The sequence below is a fragment of the Erithacus rubecula genome (genome assembly GCF_903797595.1).
Source record: "Erithacus rubecula genome assembly, chromosome: 2".
Classification (NCBI taxonomy): Eukaryota; Metazoa; Chordata; class Aves; order Passeriformes; family Muscicapidae; genus Erithacus; species Erithacus rubecula.
In genome coordinates this window covers 2,175,374-2,195,775 of record NC_136685.1, presented here as the reverse complement: position 1 = coordinate 2,195,775, position 20,402 = coordinate 2,175,374, and the positions used below count along the sequence as shown (strand labels likewise).

General features: G+C 39.2%; 1 protein-coding gene across 1 annotated transcript in view; it reads right to left on the bottom strand.

The window, feature by feature from the left end:
- The window catches only part of MSRA (methionine sulfoxide reductase A), a 234,862-nt gene that overhangs the window by 86,299 nt on the left and 128,161 nt on the right, over positions 1–20,402 (bottom strand). The window contains exon 4 of the mRNA XM_079298238.1: positions 13,735–13,839. Within this exon, the coding sequence (XP_079154364.1) occupies positions 13,735–13,839 (105 nt within the window). The remainder of the gene's footprint in view (positions 1–13,734; positions 13,840–20,402) is intronic.

The following is a 20,402-nucleotide window of genomic DNA, read 5'->3' as shown; positions in this document are numbered from 1 at the left end:
TTAAAATGTATTATTACAATTTTTAAAAAACAAAAAAAAACCCCCAGTGTTCTTCACCAATAGTTAATAATGTCAAGTGCCACCAGAAGATATTTTGCTCATTCCTTTGGAAGTTTTTCCAGGGTGGCAGGGAGCTCTGGTAAAGCCAATTTAGGATAAAATGAAGACAGGCCAGGAAAGTTTTAGTTTTGCCAGGCTGTGTTAATGCTGATTGATGTTTGAGCTTAAGCATTTAACATTCTACAAGTCTATTTATTGCTTAACAAACTGTTTAACAACCAGCTAGGGAGGAGATTACAAAAATCCCTCCAAATGGAGGATCACTGCAGAGGGTGCTGGTTTCCAGCATGAATTCAGGAGTGTACATTTGGTATGAGCTCACTTGAACAGTACTCTGAGTGAAAAAATCAGATTATTTAATATCTGCATGTGCCACCATGACATAGTATCATAGAGCCAGCCAACTTGATTAATTTATTGAAGAGAAAGTTAAGAGGAGAACCGGCTCTAAATTAAAAATACATTTCTAGAAGAAGAAAGAAACCAAACAAAAAAAGAGAGAAATGAGGCTCATGTCTTGCCAAATAAACCACCTAAACCCCTAAGACTATGAGATAACAAAAAATTCTGTGTAAAGACAAACCCAGTTCCACCTTTGCTATTGTTATTTTTAGTGAACCCCACATGGAGAAACATCTCAGGGGTCCATCACTGATTTTTTAAACACTCTGGCAAGTCTGATGTGCTGAGATTCACAACTCAACAAGTAGCAAACAGGACAAGAAATTCAGTTTATCAAACTTGTGGGTGGATAATTGAGTCTTGTCTCCTAAAAAAAAAAATTAAAATTTACTGACTGAAAAACAACCTCTCCTTGGCTCTTTAAAAACTCCACAGTGTAATTAAACTCTTAACTGGGAGGAGGAACAATTCCTACAGAACATCAGCTGAACATCAGAGTAACTGGATTTTCTTGGGAAAAGCTCTTCTGTGAGATGTCTCAAAGCTACTTTTTGTGCCAAACCTGCCAGTTTGGGGATAATTTTTAGGGTAGCTTCAGCAGATCAATCTTTTTCTCAAGGATAACAGGGAAATCTATTAGTAGGACCTGAACCTCCCTTTCCTTCTGGACTGAGATGATAAATAAACTTCTTAAAGTTGGTAAGAAAATTTAATAACCCTGGCCCATGTCCCCAAATGCCACATCCACATGGATTTTAAATCGCTCCAGGGATGGAGACTCCAGCACTGCCCTGGGCAGTCCTTTCCATGAAATAATCTCATCCAGACCTACTTTAATAAAATCAGTGGGGAAAGACAGAAACAGGAAAAGGCAAATCCTGACCAGGTGATCAGGAACAGGTACAAAGACACCCAAGGAAACAGCCTGGCACTCACTGAGGAAACAAAGAAAATCAGCTGATCTGCTGGGAACAGCCAGAAAACCTCTTGTCAAAGAGATGCTTTGATAGAGAGGCTGATTTTAGAACAGAGAGAAAAGCAGAGAATTTGCACCTCTCTGGCAAAAGACAAAAAATATTGGGGTTTGGATATGGTTGTGTGGTGCCAAAGTATAAAAAAGCCCAAAATCCAACAATCCTGTGTGAGCACTGGGCTGTCATTGTAAGCTCTTGTCTCTGGAGAACCAGGGTAGATGAGAACATCTGGAGCTCCAAATGTGTGCAGATGTTGGTTATGGATCATATTAAGGAATTTCCCTCTGGCTGTGGTCAGCTCAGCCCTGACCACTCTGGAGAACATAAAATGCCCTCACTGTGCCAGCAGAGCCCAGAGCACCAATTAACCACAAAAAGCCCTCAAGAGCTCAGCTCTGCTTTACATGAAATGGAAATTTGTGGCTGGAGAGAACAGGGAGCTGTGATGGGCTCCCAGATCCTGTCAAAGGAATGATTCCCAAATTGAGACTGCCATGGAATATCAACACACTGGCAAAGCTGCTCCTTGCCAAAGTGCAGATAACAGGCAAAGAAATGCCTCTAAAAATCCCTTTTGTACCAACACCTTGGTGTCTTCTGATGCATCTGGGTAGGAATGACTTAGTTTTGGTCTCCCTCACATTCTTTGGCATCAAAGCAATAAATGCTGACTCTCCTTTGGTTTGAGTGACTGGAATATGGACTGGAATATGGAATCCCCATCCTTGGAAGGATCCCAGGCCAGGCTGGACAAGACTTGGAGCAACTTGGGATAGTGGAAGGTGTTTCTGCCCAAGGGCAGGGGGTGGAATGGGATGATCTTTAAGCTCCCTTCCAACCCAAACCATTCTGTGATTCTCTGATCAATAAAAAAAAAAAAAAATCTGATTTCCCAGTACTGTTTTTTTCCCTCAGAAACTGCAAACAAGCAGATTATTTTCCAAAAAGCCAATGTTTAATACATTACCTACAGAAAGCTAAAGCAAAAGACACTTTATTTTATTGGCCAAATCAAGGAGTTCTTTCGAAGACTCAACCCTCTAATGACTTGAAAGTAACACTTATACACCACTCCTTATCTTCCCTCCATTTAAAAATAATAAAAAAAAATGTAATGGCATCATCTGTCAACTTTGCTATTCTCAGAGGATCCCAGGCATAATGGAGATAAATGGCTGAGGTCTCTTCCACTCTTCTCTGCCATCAAGTGAAATTTTAAAGGGCAGTTCATAGCTCTTATTTTTATCATAATTTTTCCTGTGATTTATAGACTTTTCTGCAGCTGTCACTTATTTTCTTATACCTGCAGCAACCTGAGCTACGGATTGGTCATTTTCTTCTCCCCAATCAATCCTTGCTGAGTTAAGACTAATAAAACTCCTTCTTCCAGCTCATCATATCATTATTTAGTAAAAATCAATTGCACCATGTCACCCTGGCTTGATGTCATCACTCACTCTAATGATTACATCCATACAGCTTAAAAGTTGCCAGGGGAAAGTAAAACTCTTTATGGCACATGATTAAAGGAGAAAAATGTTAATAGGAAGGAATTTTGTTACAGTGCTGTGCATTGAGAGTTCTGGATGATTTTCAAGGTGCTGTGGTGCAGGAAGTATAAATTAAATAGAAAAGAGTTTCTTCAGGAGGTTCAAAAGAATTATTGGGCTTGTACATAATAAAGAAAAGTTTTACACTGTCAACAAGGTTAAGAAGTTTTCAGTCCACATGGGTTTTTTAGGAGGAAACTGGTTTTGGTCTTCTTTTGGCACTAAAAGATCTTTGAGGTCTTTTCCAACCCAAACCATTCCATGATTCACATACCAGAAGCAATACTGTTCATCTAACACTTCAAATCTTTTATACATATTTTTCAAAATTAGAAATTCTCAAGGAAGACTTGGCTTAGAACAAAAGTTCCCCATAGATTCTTTATTTATCAGTTCCTTCAGATATACCAATATATAAATGCATTTTTGAATGCCCTTTGATCTTTGAAGGAAGTGCATCATCAACCAGAAAAAAAAACCTTCACAAGTTTGTTTAGGATGAGTGTAAAAAGCTCAAGTATTAACTTGAGTATCACTGGCAGACAAAAGTGTTAATCCATTTCTAATTATTAATTGAAAATTCATATTTACCAGTAGTGCACAGAACAGATGAATAGAACAGTGAATTATGCACATAAATCATCCTTAATGGAACTAAACTTATTGTAGGGGACTTTTACTTTAATCAAACTTGACTTCACTTTAATCAGAAGTTAAATGATTTGGTTTAGGCAGGATTTAGGACATTTTCTGCCATAAAAAGGCATTCCACTGGGATAGTGGAAGTTGTCCCTGCCCATGCAGGGGATAGGATGAGATAATTTTTAATGTCCCTCCCAACTCAGACAATTCCATGATTCTATGGACATGGAAAGCAAATTCAATTTTTATTAACATTTATCTGTGAAGCTGGAGGCTTAGGCAACCAAAACTGACCAAACTTTGATGCCTCATTTGAGTCAACAGTGGTGACCAGATTGTTCCCAACACCTCTGGGAGCTTAGCCCCTCCATGCCCATGGAAACATCTAAATTTAGGTGGATTTAGCTCAGCCTTTATCTCTCCTGGCTGTGCTGGTGAGACAAGCTTGCCTGGAGATCTTGACAGCCTCCAATCCCAAATAAAATTCATGCAGCAGGGATGTGGAAGAGACTGGAGGACATGACAGAGGGCAGAAATGAGCTGTATTTTCTAACTGCTGGAAAACAGGAATAATCCCCAAAAGCTTCTGACATGGCAAAGGCATTTCTGTTTGGGGCCCTGATTGCTGATTTTCTTCAGGGATTAACTTTGCTGTGATGTTACCAAAAGCTGGACAACAACTGATAATGGAGAAAAGCATAATTAAGAAATGCAGGGATTCAGACCAATTAGCACATGGGCTCAGCTATGGAACTGCACAGATTTGCTGTTTTTTTCTCCTTTCTCTTTATTTATCTGCTGTTCATTAGTGCCTCACCTCAATTTAGGCATTTGCCATCACTACGAATCCAAACCCACTCTGATCCATCAGGTGCTGTTGCAATAGTAATAAAAATAATTAGTGATAATAAAAATAATAGTGTTGTCATTTGCTTTTATCAGCAGATATGCTCGTGGGACACTGCTCTCTCAAAACACAGACAAGTGTGCTCTTATAAATATGCACAAGGAAATTGCAGGCAGAGAAAAACAGTCATTCACTGAAAATATTGTTGTTCAGAAGAGAGTCAGCTTTGACCTCTTGTACCTAATTATACACGAAAACAAAGATTAAAAGCCTACTAATAATCACCATAAACTATGATTAATGATGCCACGCTTCAGTGCCTCAGATTTCCAGACCCAAGTACAGTAAATTCGCCATTATTTGAAGAAGAAAACAATGTTTGGTATCTCTTTGTTTTGACTTAATCTATTGTTTCCCTTGCCTAAGGATTAGGATCAATCCATCAAAAAATTCTGTAGAACAAGACTTTCTAAGGTTGCCCTCTCCTAATTCTACAAACACATGAAAATGTAGATGTTGTTATTCCCACCACATTCCTGTTGGATTCATGGATGCAACCACAGCATCATGGAATGGTTTGGGCTGGAAAGGACCTTTAAAGATCATCTCATTCTTATATCACAGAATATTCTGAGTTGGAAGGGACCCACATGATATTATATTCTATACATATATATATAAAATATAATCTCATTCTTCCTTATAACCAGTATAAACCTCACCTTCCTCAGGTGGATTCATGTTTTCCACACTGTGTCAGAGTTTTAATTTTCAGTAGTTCTGGGGAAATGGTCCATGCTTGTCAGATGTAAACTAAAGAACCTAAAAGCAGTTGAAAGAGGAATTCAGAGCCCAGAAGGACTTTTGCCCTTGAGCCAGAATTGATTCAGCACCACTCACTTCAAAATGCAAAGTGCTCAGCCCACCTCAGCACCCTCTGCTTTGGTTAATAATCCCCTTCATTAAGAGAGATGCAGGGAAAACATCATCTCCTAAACTGCAAATGTAGGTCAGGAAAAGTCTGTTCTAATTTATATGGATAAGAAGAGTCTAACGTGCAAATTAGGGCAGCTGAAATTCCTGGGGATGCAAAGCAGCCTAATAACACCTATTTATTTTTAATGCCTGTTTACTCCTGGAGAAACACAAAGAGTGGGAACAACAAAACACAAGATTTTGGGTCAGGTAGGAGATGGATCTGCATTCTCAAAGTGCAACTCTGGCAAAGACTTACTACTTTAAAAAAAGCACAGATCACAGGTATTTTGGAGGTGATTTTAGGCAAGGGACTAAATTTGTTGCTGGTGGGATGAGTCAGCATCAATCAACTGTCCCACCATTGGAATTTCATTGAAAAGAGCAGGAATTAGAAGAAGGAAACAGAAAGACTCCTATCAAACAACCCAGCCCTATTCTTGAGTGTCCAGCCCTGCAGCAGCCACCACACATTTATCTTTATTGTGTCCTGGCACATTGATTTCCATGGCTTTTGCTAATTTATCAACACAGAGCTGTGCTTTATTCTCTTCCTTCAAGAGCCTCCCAGCAATGTCTTTACAACTGATTTAATTAGCATCCTCTTCACTGTATCCTCCGAGTCATTAATGAAAATATTGAGGAGTATTGGACCAAGAATGGCTCCCTGAGGGGCTGGTAATTCTATTTTTAATATATTTAATATGCCTGGTGACAATAGATTTTGTATTTCTGCTGGTTTTTGTTACACCTTGTAATAATGCTGAGACCATCAAGGCTCTTAATAATGTTTGAAATACACAACAAAGGTGCTTTAATCTGAGACTCACAAATCTCCCTCAAATTATGAAGGGATGCAAGTTACAAAAATGTAAAGGCAAAACATTAAAATGGTTATATTTTACAGAGAAAGATTATTTTTTTCCCTTTAATCTCCAAATGAAGTTCCAGGCCTGTAGCAGAATACCAAATGTTGGTTTAGGGTGGCTGCAGCATTTTTTTTTATGTGTACAGCTGTTCTTCCACTGGTATAAGTAGACACATCTGCTCATTAGCAACACAATGTCATTTCTAGTGTCTAATTTTAATTATTTGCAGATGATAGATTCCTTATGCAATGTCTAAAAAAAGTACAGGCCTTCAAAGCTGGGGAGAAATAAATATCCCCTCTGCAAGCAAACTGGGTCAGCACAACAAAAAGCAGATATTAATCTGGAGAATTCCTGTATCAGCACCAAGGCTAAATGCCAGAATGCTTGGAAGGTCAGAGGGAGGAGAAATGGCTCCTACATTTCTTCTTTATCATGGATACACAAGACATATGGACTGAGAGATGTTCTGAACAAGTCTGGCAGGTGATGAGTTTGTTGAAGGACAGATGGTCCTCAACTGCTGGAAAAACATCAGCCCTGCTTACATTTCCTGCACAAACACAGGCAAGATAAGGACTTGGCCCTGACAGGAAAGGGGGGATGAGATGCTTTACAATGACTTTGGTTCTCTGGGTATTCACAAAGGATTAACAAAGCTGGAGAGGAAATTCCAGAAGCCCCTGAGCAGCAGTGGCCACAGGTTTGTCCCTCACCCTGTGGTCAGAGTGACCAGAACTGAGGAGTCTTGGCTTCCTCTCTGCCACTGACTCAAAAATCCAAATAAAAAGATAGAAGGAATGAAAACTGATGGGATTTGTGGATAACAGGCACCCACCACAGGGAATTGTGGCTGCACCTGAGTTGTTTCCTGTGGGCTGGGAATGATTGGGTGTTTTTGAGGAATGTGGGGAGCAGAATTACCCAAACAAGCATCTGGTTTGGACTGTGGTCAGGAAAAATCAGAGCTGAAGGAGGCAAGTGGATTTTTCATTTCTCCCAAACACATTTTCACAGAATGGTTTGGGTTCAACAGGACCTTAAAGATTATCTTGTTCCCTGTCCTACCATGGATAGGGACACCTTCCACTAGACCAGGCTGCCCTAAAAAGAAATTAGTTTTTTTGTCTGCTTGACTTTTGTACAGACCATGAAGGTCTTTCTTTAAAGTCACCTTGAACTGGCTGAAATCTCTGGCAGATAAAGAACTTCACCCACACACAGGTCAGGACAATTCCAAGATTAAAACCTTTTACAGGACTCACATTTGCACCACACCACTCTCCTCTGGTATCAGACTGATTTTTCCAAAGCTCTGGAGAAAAACTTTCTGACACCCCAGAAAGAGCAGCCAAACTTTCTGATCTGATCCAACATGACACATTTGCTCCCCAGCCAGGAGCACAGTGGGTTTGGAATTGGCTCAGGCACTGCAGGTCAGTGCTGATGCCAGAAGGGTGATCCCACCAGCAATCCTGCTCCTGGCAATTTAAATCCTGGCTGGAAACCACATTTCACTTCCATTCATGCAGGGTTCATTTTCAGCCTGAGCAGAGAACTTTGTGATTTGCCAGAGTCAACACAAACAAAGAGCTTGTATCTGGCTGAAAGGTCAGGTAGAGGAGAGAAAATCACCCTTTTCCCTAACAGGGAAGTCAAATATTACTTTATAGAAATGGTGACACTACAGAAAAGGGCACAAAAGTGATGGGCTGAAAGTCCAAATCCCTCTGTACAGGCAGTAAGGATCATGGTCAAGGTGCAACATTAAGAGGTCATTCTTACAGTCTAAAAAAAATCTGGAAAGTTCTGAGGACAGCCCCATTTAAAAAAAAAAAAGCAAGCAATACACTTTGCCCTACACTTCTGCAAACACTAAAACATAAAATTCTCTTCAAGGATATTTTGCAGTATTTTTTGCCTATCCCATTCATCCCTCTTTTCTGTATCAATGACAAAGAAACATCACCCTGAGCACTTTTGGAGCCATCCAGAACAATCCCCTCATAGATCAGCTGGTTCCTGGGAGAGCAGGAATGCTGAGCAGGGCACTGGAGGCTGAGCAGAGATGACAGCCATATGCCACTTGGCAGAAATCAGGGGGTTGTTTGCTGCTTTTTCAGTCTCCCAATTCTAATGAATTATAAACTAGAATCTAAATTAACAGTCAGGAGGACTTTGTCAGGGCCCCACACTTTGGAGATGCTCATCAGGGAGGATCTCTTTCAACTGTTTGATTTGATCAAAGGTTCCTGCTTTTCAATTGACTTCTGTGCACTCCAGAGCTTCCCTAAAGCAAAGCCAGGCTCCTTCCCAGGGACAATGTGAATCCCAGTGAGGTGTCAATCTCTTCTAAAGGACAACTGCTTGGAAAGCAGGAGTTTTTGAATATTAATACAGTCATACAATGATGAATGGTGGGACTGGCAGTCTGTGCTCTTCAGCAACTTGGTACCAGCTAAACCAATAGTGGCTGCCACAAAATATACAAATTTGATGTTTAATGACTTCAGAACAGTGAGACAAATCCATTATCTCTGCTGGGGGTAGAAGGGGTGAAATGGTGTTACCCCAAATTCTGGAAAAAGATAAAACATACTGAGCTTTTTTATTTTTGGATGAGAGTTGTACTCAAGAAGTTCAGCACTTGCTGTATGAGACACTGGCTTCACCCAAAGATTGTGCTGAATTTCATTAATAAAAAATCCTCTCATTTATCTTCTTAGACAAAATCTTCTCAGTGGCAGACTGAATCCTGTATTCCCACAAGGCTGCCTCAATAAAACTCATTGTGTGCACACAGCTCAGCCTCAAAGGAGAAAAACATTGTAGGTCAGACAGGTAGCTCTCATTTTCAGTGTCCTTACATAAAACCACATTTCCCACTAAAGCCAGCTAAAAACAGGGAATGGGTGTAAATCATGGCACAGAAACAAGCCCAACTTTCTACCATCTCTACCCTACTAAGCAGAAATTTGACATTGGGACCTTGTGGTTCAGGTTTTTCTCAAATCAAGAAATACGAATGAGGTGTGAAGAGTATTGCAGAATTCTTAGGCTGAGATTAGAGCAACAATATCACAGAACCATTTAGGTTGAAAAAGACCTCCAGGACTTTCAAGATTAAGTCCAATCTCCACCTTGTCACCAGCCTGGAGCACTGAGTGCCACGTCCAATTCCAGTTCTCCTTGTGCACTTCCAGGGATGGGGACTCCAACAGGAAGGGGACAGCCCTTTCCAAAATTTGTCAGCCCCTTCCATGAAGAAATTCCTCCTGGTGTCCAACCTCCCCTGGTGCAGCATTAAGGAACCATAAAAAAAGGAACCTGTGCAAGGCTGGGGAGTGCAGATTCTTCTGAGACCAATTCCATCTTTTCCAGGGGTGAGGTGATGCTCTCACTTTTGCTGTATTATTATGGAAGAACCATGTGGAAATTCTATTGATCCAAGCCTAGATGAAGGTTTGGGAGTGTTTCCTCCAAGCACTGCCATGCCACACAGATGTCTGAGACACTTGAGAAGGACTGGGGTGTCTGCACAGCTTGGTGGCACATGGAGACAGGAGCTCGTTCCCAGAAGGGATTCAGCCACATTAGCATGGCCTCCTGCCTGGGATAATTAGGTGATGCTTCCCAGCTGCCAGAAATCCAAGAGTGAATCACACATCTGCCACATGCAGCCTTCTTCTGAAAGCACAGACTGGAACGGTGCTGAACCTCAGCTGAATGAGGATATGAAGACATAATGTCATGATTTTACTTTGGTTTAGAGCCAGAAAGAATCATAAATCCAGCTGATGACTTTATCTCGTGACCTGTTATCACAACTACTGCACTTCATCCACATCTCAGTGTGCCCAGATGATGAACTTCAGTCATCCTAAAGCCCTGAAGTCCTTCAGTCCTTCCCTGTTCTCTTCAGGCCACAGGCTGAGCCCAACCACTGCCAAAGCCAAGACTAAGACATGGCCAAAGGTTGATTAGGTGGGTGCTGCCCAATTTCAGCAGAAATCCCTTTCTCATAACTGGAAGATGAAGAATCATAAATTCCTGCCTGTCAGTCCCAGATGAACCCAAACATATGGGTAACACACGTGGCCCAATTGTCCTGATTTATCAAAACAGCAAATCCATAAGGGTCATGGAAACCCAGAACAGTTTGGGTTGGAAGAAATCTTAAAAATCTTCTCAGTCAGCCCCTGCCAAGGGCAGGGACACCTTTCACTATCCCAGGTTGATCCAAACCCATCCAACCTGGCCTTGGGCACTGCCAGGGATCCAGGGGCAGGCACAGCTTCTCTGGGCACCCTCTGCCAGGGCCTCACTATCTTCACAGCAAAGAATTCCTTAATATCCCATCAGTTTCCCTACTCCCTTTCAGTTTGAAGCCATTCTTCTCTTCCTGTCACTCCAGGCTCTTGTAAATATTCCTCTCTGTCTTTCCTGTAGGCTCTCTGTGGGTACTGGAAGACAACAGTGATGCTGCCCTGAAGATTCAAAAGAAGCCACCCTCTGGTGATGGCCAATTTCTGATAATCCAAAGAAAGGGAAAAAAAAAAAAAAAAAAGCAAGAAAAAAAAATAAAACAAAAAACTGGTAGGACAGAAAGAAAAACTCTTTCATAAACTCTTCAAGAAAACTAGGAAAGCCCAGCAGCATGATTTGAGGGTGGAGATTGTCTTAGAATCACACAATCCTAGAATGGTTTGGACCAGACCTTAAAAACCATCTCATTCCAACCCCCTGCCATAGGGAGGGGTCTGTCTCAAGTTTTTCAGGGGTGGTGCAGATGAATTATCCTGAGCACAGTCCTGAGGGAGGGGGCTGGAAAGGGAGGCTCATAAATCAACAGCATGGGCCACTGCACTCGAGAGATTCACAGGATTCCTTCTCCTGGCTGGAACCAAGCTCCTCTTTTAGAATGATGGATTATCCCTTTGAAGGATGGTGATGGAAAAAGGCTCTAATGTTTAATTACACTGGGGGATGTGAAGTTCTTTCATTCCACAGTGGAACTTTCCAAAATTCAGCTCCCAGCTACTGGAGCTTGTTCCAGTTTATTTGGGTCAGGTTCTCAATCTGGATGACCTGGTCACACAATCACAGAATATCCTGAGCTGGAAGACACCCACCAGGATCACTGATCCTATTCTTGGGGTCTCTCAGGACACCCCAACCATCCCACCCTGTCCCTGAGAACATTGTCCAAACACTCCTGGGGTTCTGCTTGCCCTCAGGGCTGTGGTCACTCTCTGGAGCTGTTCCAGTGTCTGACACCCTCTAAAACAACATTTTCCTGATATCCACCCCAATCCCCCCTGACATGGCTTCTCTCTCTTCAATGTGTCTATTCCCACCACTGGGGCATTTTTTTTGGCTCTACATCCTTTTATTTTGTCTCTCTTTAAATCCCCACCAATATTTCCATAAATCCCTGGGATGGCAACAGAGGAACTGCACAAAATGTTCTGATTTCCTGGCCCTGCAGACAACAAATTCCTGACTCAAACCCTTCCCATAGAGGCAGAAGTTGCAATAACCACTTTGGGTTCTGTAAAGACATTTATCCACAATAATCCCTGGATCCCTCTTTGAGTTTCTCTTTCTCAGGATGGCATCACATTTTGGAGGTGTCATCTGCAATTTTTTTGTTCCCAGATGCAGTAACAAGTGGCATAATTAGGCTGGCTGCTCAAATATTGAAATGAGTTCCTTGTGTGCAGCGTTTCTGGGGAAGGGGAGAAGGGAGGAGGTTTATTGCAACTCTATAAACACGGAAAATGTTTTTTTGCACAAAGTTTGCACAGATGTGGGAAGTGTCAGCACAAAATCTCTGCCAAGATGGATAAATTAAATGCAAAGGTTTGGATAAGGCTGATAGGTAGAGTGATCCATCTCTAATCCCTTTTTTTCTCAGTATAAAATATACTCACTAGTGTTGAAAAATGTAAAAATCCAAGGTTGTGATGAAGGTTAAAGGGTCTGGATAGAAAGGAAATAAAATAAAATAAAATAAAATAAAATAAAATAAAATAAAATAAAATAAAATAAAATAAAATATAAAATAAAGCAAAATAGAATAAAAATTTAAAAATAAGGTAAAATAAAACATAAAATAAAGTTAAATTAAATTAAATTAAATTTTTAAAGCAAAATAAAATAAAGCAAAATAAAATAAAAATAAGGTAAAGTAAAATAAAATAAAATAAAATAAAATAAAATAAAAAATTAAAAATAAGGTAAAGTAAAATAAAACATAAAATAAAGTTAAATTAAATTAAATTAAATTTTTAAAGCAAAATAAAATAAAGCAAAATAAAATAAAAAAGGTAAAGTAAAATAAAATAAAATGTAATGTAATAAAATAATAAAATAAAATAAAATAAAATTTTTAAAGCAAAATAAAGCAAAATAATATAAAAATTAAAAGTAAGGTAAAGTAAAATAAAATAAAATAAAATAAAGCAAAATAGAATAAAAATTTTAAAATAAGGTAAAGTAAAACATAAAATTAAATTAAATTAAATTAAATTAAATTTTTAAAGCAAAATAAAATAAAGCAAAATAAAAAAAATAAGGTAAAGTAAAATAAAATAAAGTAATAAAATTATAAAATAAAATAAAATTTTAAAAGCAAAATAAAACAAAATTAAATAAAAGGAAAAAATAAGGTAAAATAAAATAAAATAAAATAATTATAAAAAAAATAAGGTAAGGTAAAGTAAAATATTAAAAATAATAAAATAATAAATAAAATAAAATAAAATAAAATTTAAAAACCAAAATAAAATAAAGCAAAATAAAATAATAATAATAAAAAAATAAGGTAAGGTAAAGTAAAATAAAACAAAATAAAATAATAAATAAAATAAAATAATAAATAAAATAAAATAAGATTTTAAAAACTAAATTAAAAAAAGCAAAATTAAATTATTATAAAAAATAAGGTAAGGTAAAGTAAAGTAAAACAAAATAAAATAATAAATATGATAAAATAAAATAAAATTTAAAAAACAAAATAAAATAAAGCAAAATAAAATAACATTTAAAAAAAATAAGGTAAAATAAAATACAATAATAAAAATTTTGAAGATGCAAAGAAATCCACTTTGATTGAAGAGACAAAAGACATTAAAATAAATTGTCATAATCAAAGTTGAAGAGAATTTCCCATTGTCTGCCGTGCCACTCTGTGGGAATTTTCCCAGCCCAGGCAGCTGTAGGGGAGGAGGGGCACTCAGAGCTCTGTGCTCCCATTCTCCCTCTCCCTCTCTTTCTCTGTCAATAAATGTCTGCAATCATATTCCTGAGCTCCAGAGTGATTTCAAGGTTCATCTCTTCCATGCAGCTCAAACACTAATTATCCCAGCTGTAATTAGTAAGATAATTAAATACTGGCTCGCTCATCACTCTACCTTGTGTCGGGTCATGGTTCTCCCAGAAGACCTTGAGCAGTTGCTCAAAGCTGATGTTTTGTGGCTCAAACACCACCCTGACGGCCTCAGCATGCCCAGTTCTGCCTGAAAATTCAAAATAAAATCCAATTTTAGCAGTGACAATTAGCCAGGGCACACTCAGGGTTTTGTCTCTGCCATCCCAAGCACGGTTCTTTGGGTTTGTTTCATGTTGTCCTCAAAATGCTTGGATTTAGCAACATTTATTCCTGAGCTTTTTTGCACAATATTTTATTTATGTCAGCTCTGTTAAATGTGTTTGTTCAGATAGGGGCATGGGGAAATAAAAAGGGAAGGGAAGGGAAGGGAAGGGAAGGGAAGGGAAGGGAAGGGAAGGGAAGGGAAGGGAAGGGAAGGGAAGGGAAGGGAAGGGAAGGGAAGGGAAGGGAAGGGAAGGGAAGGGAAGGAAGGGAAAAGGGAAGGGAAGGAAGGGAAGGGAAGGGAAGGGAAGGGAAGGGAAGGGAAGGAAGGGAAGGGGAAGGGAAGGGACGGAAGGGGAAGGGAAGGGAAGGGAAGGGAAGGGAAGGGAAGGGAAGGGAAGGGAAGGGAAGGGAAGGAAGGGAAGGGAAGGAAGGGAAGGGAAGGGAAGGGAAGGGAAGGGAAGGGAAGGAAGGGAAGGGAAGAAGGGAAGGGAAGGGAAGGGAAGGGAAGGGAAGGGAAGGGAAGGGAAGGGAAGGAAGGGAAGGGAAGGGAAGGAAGGAAGGGAAGGGAAGGGAAGGTGAGGGAAGGGAGGGAAGGGAAGGGAAGGAAGGGAAGGGAAGGGAAGGGAAGGGAAGGGAAGGGAAGGGAAGGGAGAGAAGGGAAGGGAGGGAAGGGAAGAGAGAGAAGGGAAGAGAGAGAAGGGAAGAGAAGAGAAGAGGAAAGAGAAGAGAAGAGAAGATAGGAAGGAGAGATGAAAGAGGGACGAGGGAAGAGAAGAGAAGAGAAGAGAAGAGAAGAGAAGAGGAAGAGAGAAGAGAAGAGAAGAGAAGAGAAGAGAAGAGAAGAGTTATTACAGTAGTTATCTTGAGGAAGAGAAGTTATTACAGCAGTTATCTTAAAGGAGAAAAATGAATAATTCTAACAAATATATTACTGAAAACCAGCAAAATATTTTAAATATTGTAAAAAGAGCATTAAAATTTTTATGTCTAAGTTGTCTTGACTGGGTTTCATTTCCATGGAGATATGGATAATATAATTGATTATGAATAATTATAATATTATAAAATACCAATAATATTGATGATGATAAAAACAAATGGCAAGGGTATGTTTACACAAGATCACACAAATAATTCCAAACTGTTTCACAATATCCAACAGGCTCTAAAGTGTCAAAGAAAGCCTGGCTGAACTTGAAATTTTATGACATAAGTAAAACAAGGAAGATTAGCAGATGTTACAACACTTTAAAAACCATTATTCCTATTTTTCAGTTACACTTTGGACAGAATTTTTTCATTTCTGTGTTTATGGCTCACAATATTATTGAAAGACCCAACTTGTGAAGGATCTGGCCACATAATTCACTTAAATTTTAATTAATAGCAATATTGAGTGCTCAGACTTCTCAGGTGAGAGCCTACTGCACAAAGTGCATTTTATGTTTTATGTATTTTTATATTGTATAATTTATAAATTAGACTTTTTTGTTGTCATTACCTATACATGAATGGAAAAAAAAAATACTGTCCTTCAGTTAAATCATAAGAAATAAATATCTAAAAAATAAACTGGATCAGCCTTTTGCTTGATCACATTAAGAAGGTTTTAATTTAATTTACACCAGCACAAACCCCAGATTTATTCCTCTGATTTCAACAGACTCAAGGAATTCCACACAGGGTGAATCTGGCCCAGTGATGGCTCCTGAATGAATTGTCACCAAACAAGAAAAATCAGATTCTGTGAGCAACTGAGGAGGGTTCAGTAGAGACATAATGAAAAATTTGAATGTGAAAAAAAAAGGGGGAGAAATAAAAAGATGCTGGGAAATATTAAAGAGCCATGATGGGGCAAAGTGTGAAAGCATTTTATCAGCTAATGGAGCACCTGAAACAAAACCCAAATGAGGCACAGAGGGCTGGGCCAGCTGATAAAAGGGATTTGAAAGCCTGGGATTAAATTTAGTCTGGAATGCAGAGGAGTAAAGGAGGACACATCTGGGATATCTCTAGTCTGGATTTGATAAAATCAAATTGCTCCCTATCTCAGTGTAACAAAGATCAGTGAGATGAAAAGAGAATATCCAGGTTTCCTGAGAGGTGAAGGCAGGTCCCCCTGTCCTGCAGGATGTCCCCAGCTGTGACTCAATTCCTCTCTGCCTTTTACAGTCCAGGGAAGCACCTCATTACCTGAAGCCAAATTCAGATGGTGGGAAGCAGAATAAAAACACAAGTTAGAGATAATTGGCTGAATAATGAAGTGAAATGGCAAGAACTGATGGCCAGTTTAGGCTAGAGATGGAATTTATTCCAGATTTTGTGGTTGGATGTTAGGAGAAAGATTTTTAAGGAAAGGGTGATAAAGTACTGGAATGGTCTGCCCAGGGAGATGGTGGAGTCACCATCCCTGGATGTGTTTAAAAAAAGATTGGATACAACACTTGTGCCATGGTCTGGTTGAGGTGTTAGGGCATGGGTTGGTCCCTTCCAACCCAGTGATTCTGTGAATTCTGTGTGTCATTGTACAACTAAAATGAGATTAAAGAGTGGCTTCTGACTTCACTATTTTTACTTTTTGAAAGCCAACATGAAGCTTATGAAATGTTTTTATCACTCAGGAGCAAATTACTTGTCTAAGATGAACAGGTTTAGATCACAGGGAAGTTTCCTAAAGGACTTAAAAACAACAGAGGCTTTACCTTTCCTCCTGACTGAAGCAGCAATTACACCTTGTCAACACTGCCTGCTCCTGCTAATCCAGAAGTTCAAAGGATCAACTCCTTTTTTTCCCAGAATAAGGAAATAATGGTGCTCCTCTGAGAACTATAGCCTGACCTCATGAAAAATATCCTCAGATGTGTGGCTAAGAGACTGTTAGAATAGATTTAAAATCAATATTCACCCTCAGGGGAAAAGAAAGGAAGTAATGCTGCTGGTCCTACCAGATTCACCTCTCATTTTCCTCAAAGCCTTTCCACAATACAGTGGATTTTCTTTCTGCTGTGAGTATTCTTAATAACAATCTTGGCATTGGTGACTTTTTGCTTAAGTCTGTGAAAACAGAATAATCCCATTTTGTTTGTGTCTCACACTTGGTAAATCCAAATGCCAGAAGAACACAGCATCAACCCAGCTCACTACTCCTCTATATGGTGAAAAAACCAATTTATATATTTCTAATCAAACCTTTCTTTGTAAGAGTCCTTAAAATGGAGAGGCAGTAATCAAAGAGAAACAATAACCACATTTTTTCTCCAAAAACCCACGAGTCTTTAACGAGGAATTCAACAGCCTGACACAGAGGAGCTGCAAGGATTTCAAATGATCAGTGGGAGATGTGATTCCCTCAGTGACATCCAGCTCTTCACCTCAGTGCCTCACTCAGAATTCCTCCTGAAATGTCCATTTATGTTGTCAGAGAGTCACAGCACCCTCAGTTCTTTTAATTAGCAGACTTTCAATATCCCACAGCAAAAGTTTGAACAGGCACAAACATTTCTAGAACCCTCAGGGTCTGGATCAGGTTTTAAAAATAATTTATGGAATTATAAATATAATTCCATGTGCTGTTCAGTGTACAAACAGAATCCCATCCTTTAAGGGAGCCATTTATGTGAAATTTATCGGATTTCCAGTGCTGGTGTACAGTTCCTTCAGCTCTGGAAGGGCTTTAACCATCAAAGAACCTCCCTGCAGATGGGAAGATTTTATTACACCGAGGCAGAGAGGGCTGAGTGCCAAGAGCAGATTGTCTGTTTATCCTGGATCCATTTCCCACTTAGAAAACACGGCCTCTCCCAGAGGATTAACTCGTTCAGTGGAGATTCCAACCCTGGCAAAAAAAAAAAAAAAATGCAAAGAGCAGGAGAAAAAGACATCTGAGCGACACCTTTTCAATTCCTTTTCTTCCTATGAGCATTTAGACTCTCACCTTCTTAATCATGTCCCAGGTGAGTGCCCAAGCTGAGGGATTAGTGATGAGAACTCATTTTTTTTTAACTGGCTGGATCCAGGGAGGGTTTAATTGTCTCCAGCTAAGTGGAGCAGTTTCCTAGGGCTGGCTGGAGAGTTCCTTGCCTGGGAGTCTCCCAGCTCTCACCTCCACCTGCCTCAGGTGAATTAAATTCTACAGTGCAAAAAATTCCAGAACTACTCCCTCCTGCCTCGATTCTGCTGGGAAAAAATAAGAAGGAGAAATAAGGTCCTGACTCCAGGAAATCACAGAATCCCATAATAGTTTGGGATGGAAGGGAGCACAAAGATTTGTTCCAGTTATTTGTACTGAGATCTGTTTAACAGCTTTTCATTACAAGAATGGTCATGAGTTTGAGGAACAACTTATCCATTACAGCTCCTGCTCCCAGTGTATTCCATAAAGAGCAGATAATGACTTCTCACATGCTTTTCAAAGAGTTCTCAGAAAATAATTCCCTCTTTTCTCACCTCTTCCAGGAATCCCTCAACTGCCCCAGTGCTTGCCAACCAGCAACAGAACCTCTTTGGGATCCTAGAATGGTTTGGGTGGGAAGTGACCTTAAAAAATCATCCAGTCCCAACTCCTGCCATGGGCAGGGACACCTTCCACTATCCCAGTTTGATCCAAACCCATCCAGCCTGGCCTTGGACACTTCCAGGGATCCAGGAGCAGCCACAGCTTCTCTGGGCACCCTGTGCCAGGGCCATGATGCCAATGTGGAATGCAAAGAAATTCAACCAAACTTCATCACTCACTGATTAGGGCATTAAACCAAACTTCATTATCCAAAATCACGACCCAAGTTGAAAATGCAACATGCTGCCAACAAAAAAACACCATCATGGGAAGGTCTTTTGAGCATGTTTCTCCAAACCAGCCTGGGAATTTTTATTAAGTCGTGGTTATTGCAAAATAACCAAAATTTCCAGCACCTTCCTATTCGTTAAATAAACAAACCAAAGATTCAGCACTAAAATACTGAGATCCCACATTTGGGTGTTCCCTTCCCTTTACATTTTTACCTTCAAATCAATGAGGATGAGAAGAATGGAAATAATCCCAGATTCATAGATTTTTAAGAAGGGTCCATTAAAATATTTTTATTTGAATTCCTGCCCAACACTTAAAGAATGTAATGGAACAGACCCTTATTTTGTACTTCCACACTGGCACTAACATGTGGCTAATTTATTTTACCTCCTTCTTTATATTTTAAAGCACTTAATGACTTTACCAGCACTGAACTAGGAGATAATGCTTGGTTTATTAACCACTGTGAATTTCTGCTTTGGAAAATAACATTCTTTAACTTCTCAGTGTGATCTGCACTCTTTTGTTATCCAGTTTTATCAAAACATGTCAATCCTCTCCAGCAAGAAGCCAATTTATCACTATGGGCTGGCCAATCCTGCAGTTCTAAATCAAATAAATTGTCCATAAATTCTAGAAACTTCCAGAAAGTTCTTCCTGGACCACAGAAAGTCAAGTATTTTCTAATACCTACAGAAAATAGCTCACACAGCAGCTACAGTGTGGTGCCTCTGAAAGGAAAATGTTATTAAATTTATTTATCTGGTTTATTGGAGGACAGGTGAATAACGCAGTAAATGAAAATTCATAAAGATAAGAAAATTTGCTGATAAAACAATGAACTGCTACTTCTGGTGCCTTCTAGAATAATTTCATTTTTTACCCATTAAAAACAAAACTAAGATAATAAAATTGCCACTAAAAAAAGGGATTGAACATGCTGTTATTGTTATTGTTTTTCACAGAAGAGCTCACATTTTTCAGTACAGTTCTTGAATGAAATTTAAAAAGATTGTCAGTTTTCACAAAAAAATATCGGGTTTTTTTAAAAAAATCTGCCAAACAAAAGCACTAAATGAACCTGTTTCTTATTTGCAAGTGTTTAAAATTTCTGAGGCAGAGCTGTAAAAATTTTCACTGTTGTTTGTTAAAAATCCTGTCTGTTCTTTAGCAGCAAAATGGGTTTGACAAACAGAGTATTGATTGGTTTTGCTGAACAGAATATCTGGAAGTGAGACCACTGCTATAAACCCTTTTTATTTGTAAAATGGCTTACACTGAACAGCCAATAAAAGGGGGAAAGTAAATAATAAAAACCTGTAGGAAGAAAAGGAGATGGCAAAACTTTCCTTGTTCACTGTAATTATTATAGGTTATGTTTTTATAGGTTGAAAGTCCACCCTACAAGCCCTTAAAAGGGGATTATTTTAGATTCCCTCTGGCCTGGTCCTTTGGGCCAGATGCTGCTCCTAGAAAAGATATTCTGGTTTAATTTCAGCTATGTGAAGGAAAAATGTCAAAGATGGGCTTATAATTAACAGCATGGTCCTGTGGAATGCAGGTCTTGTCAGCCAAACTCCATTTCATCCTCCCATGAAATTACAAGTCTGGCTGTAATAAATGTGGGATGTAATAGCATGGATGGAACTTAGGCTTTATTAATGCATTTGACTTATTACTTCATGACTGATTAAAAA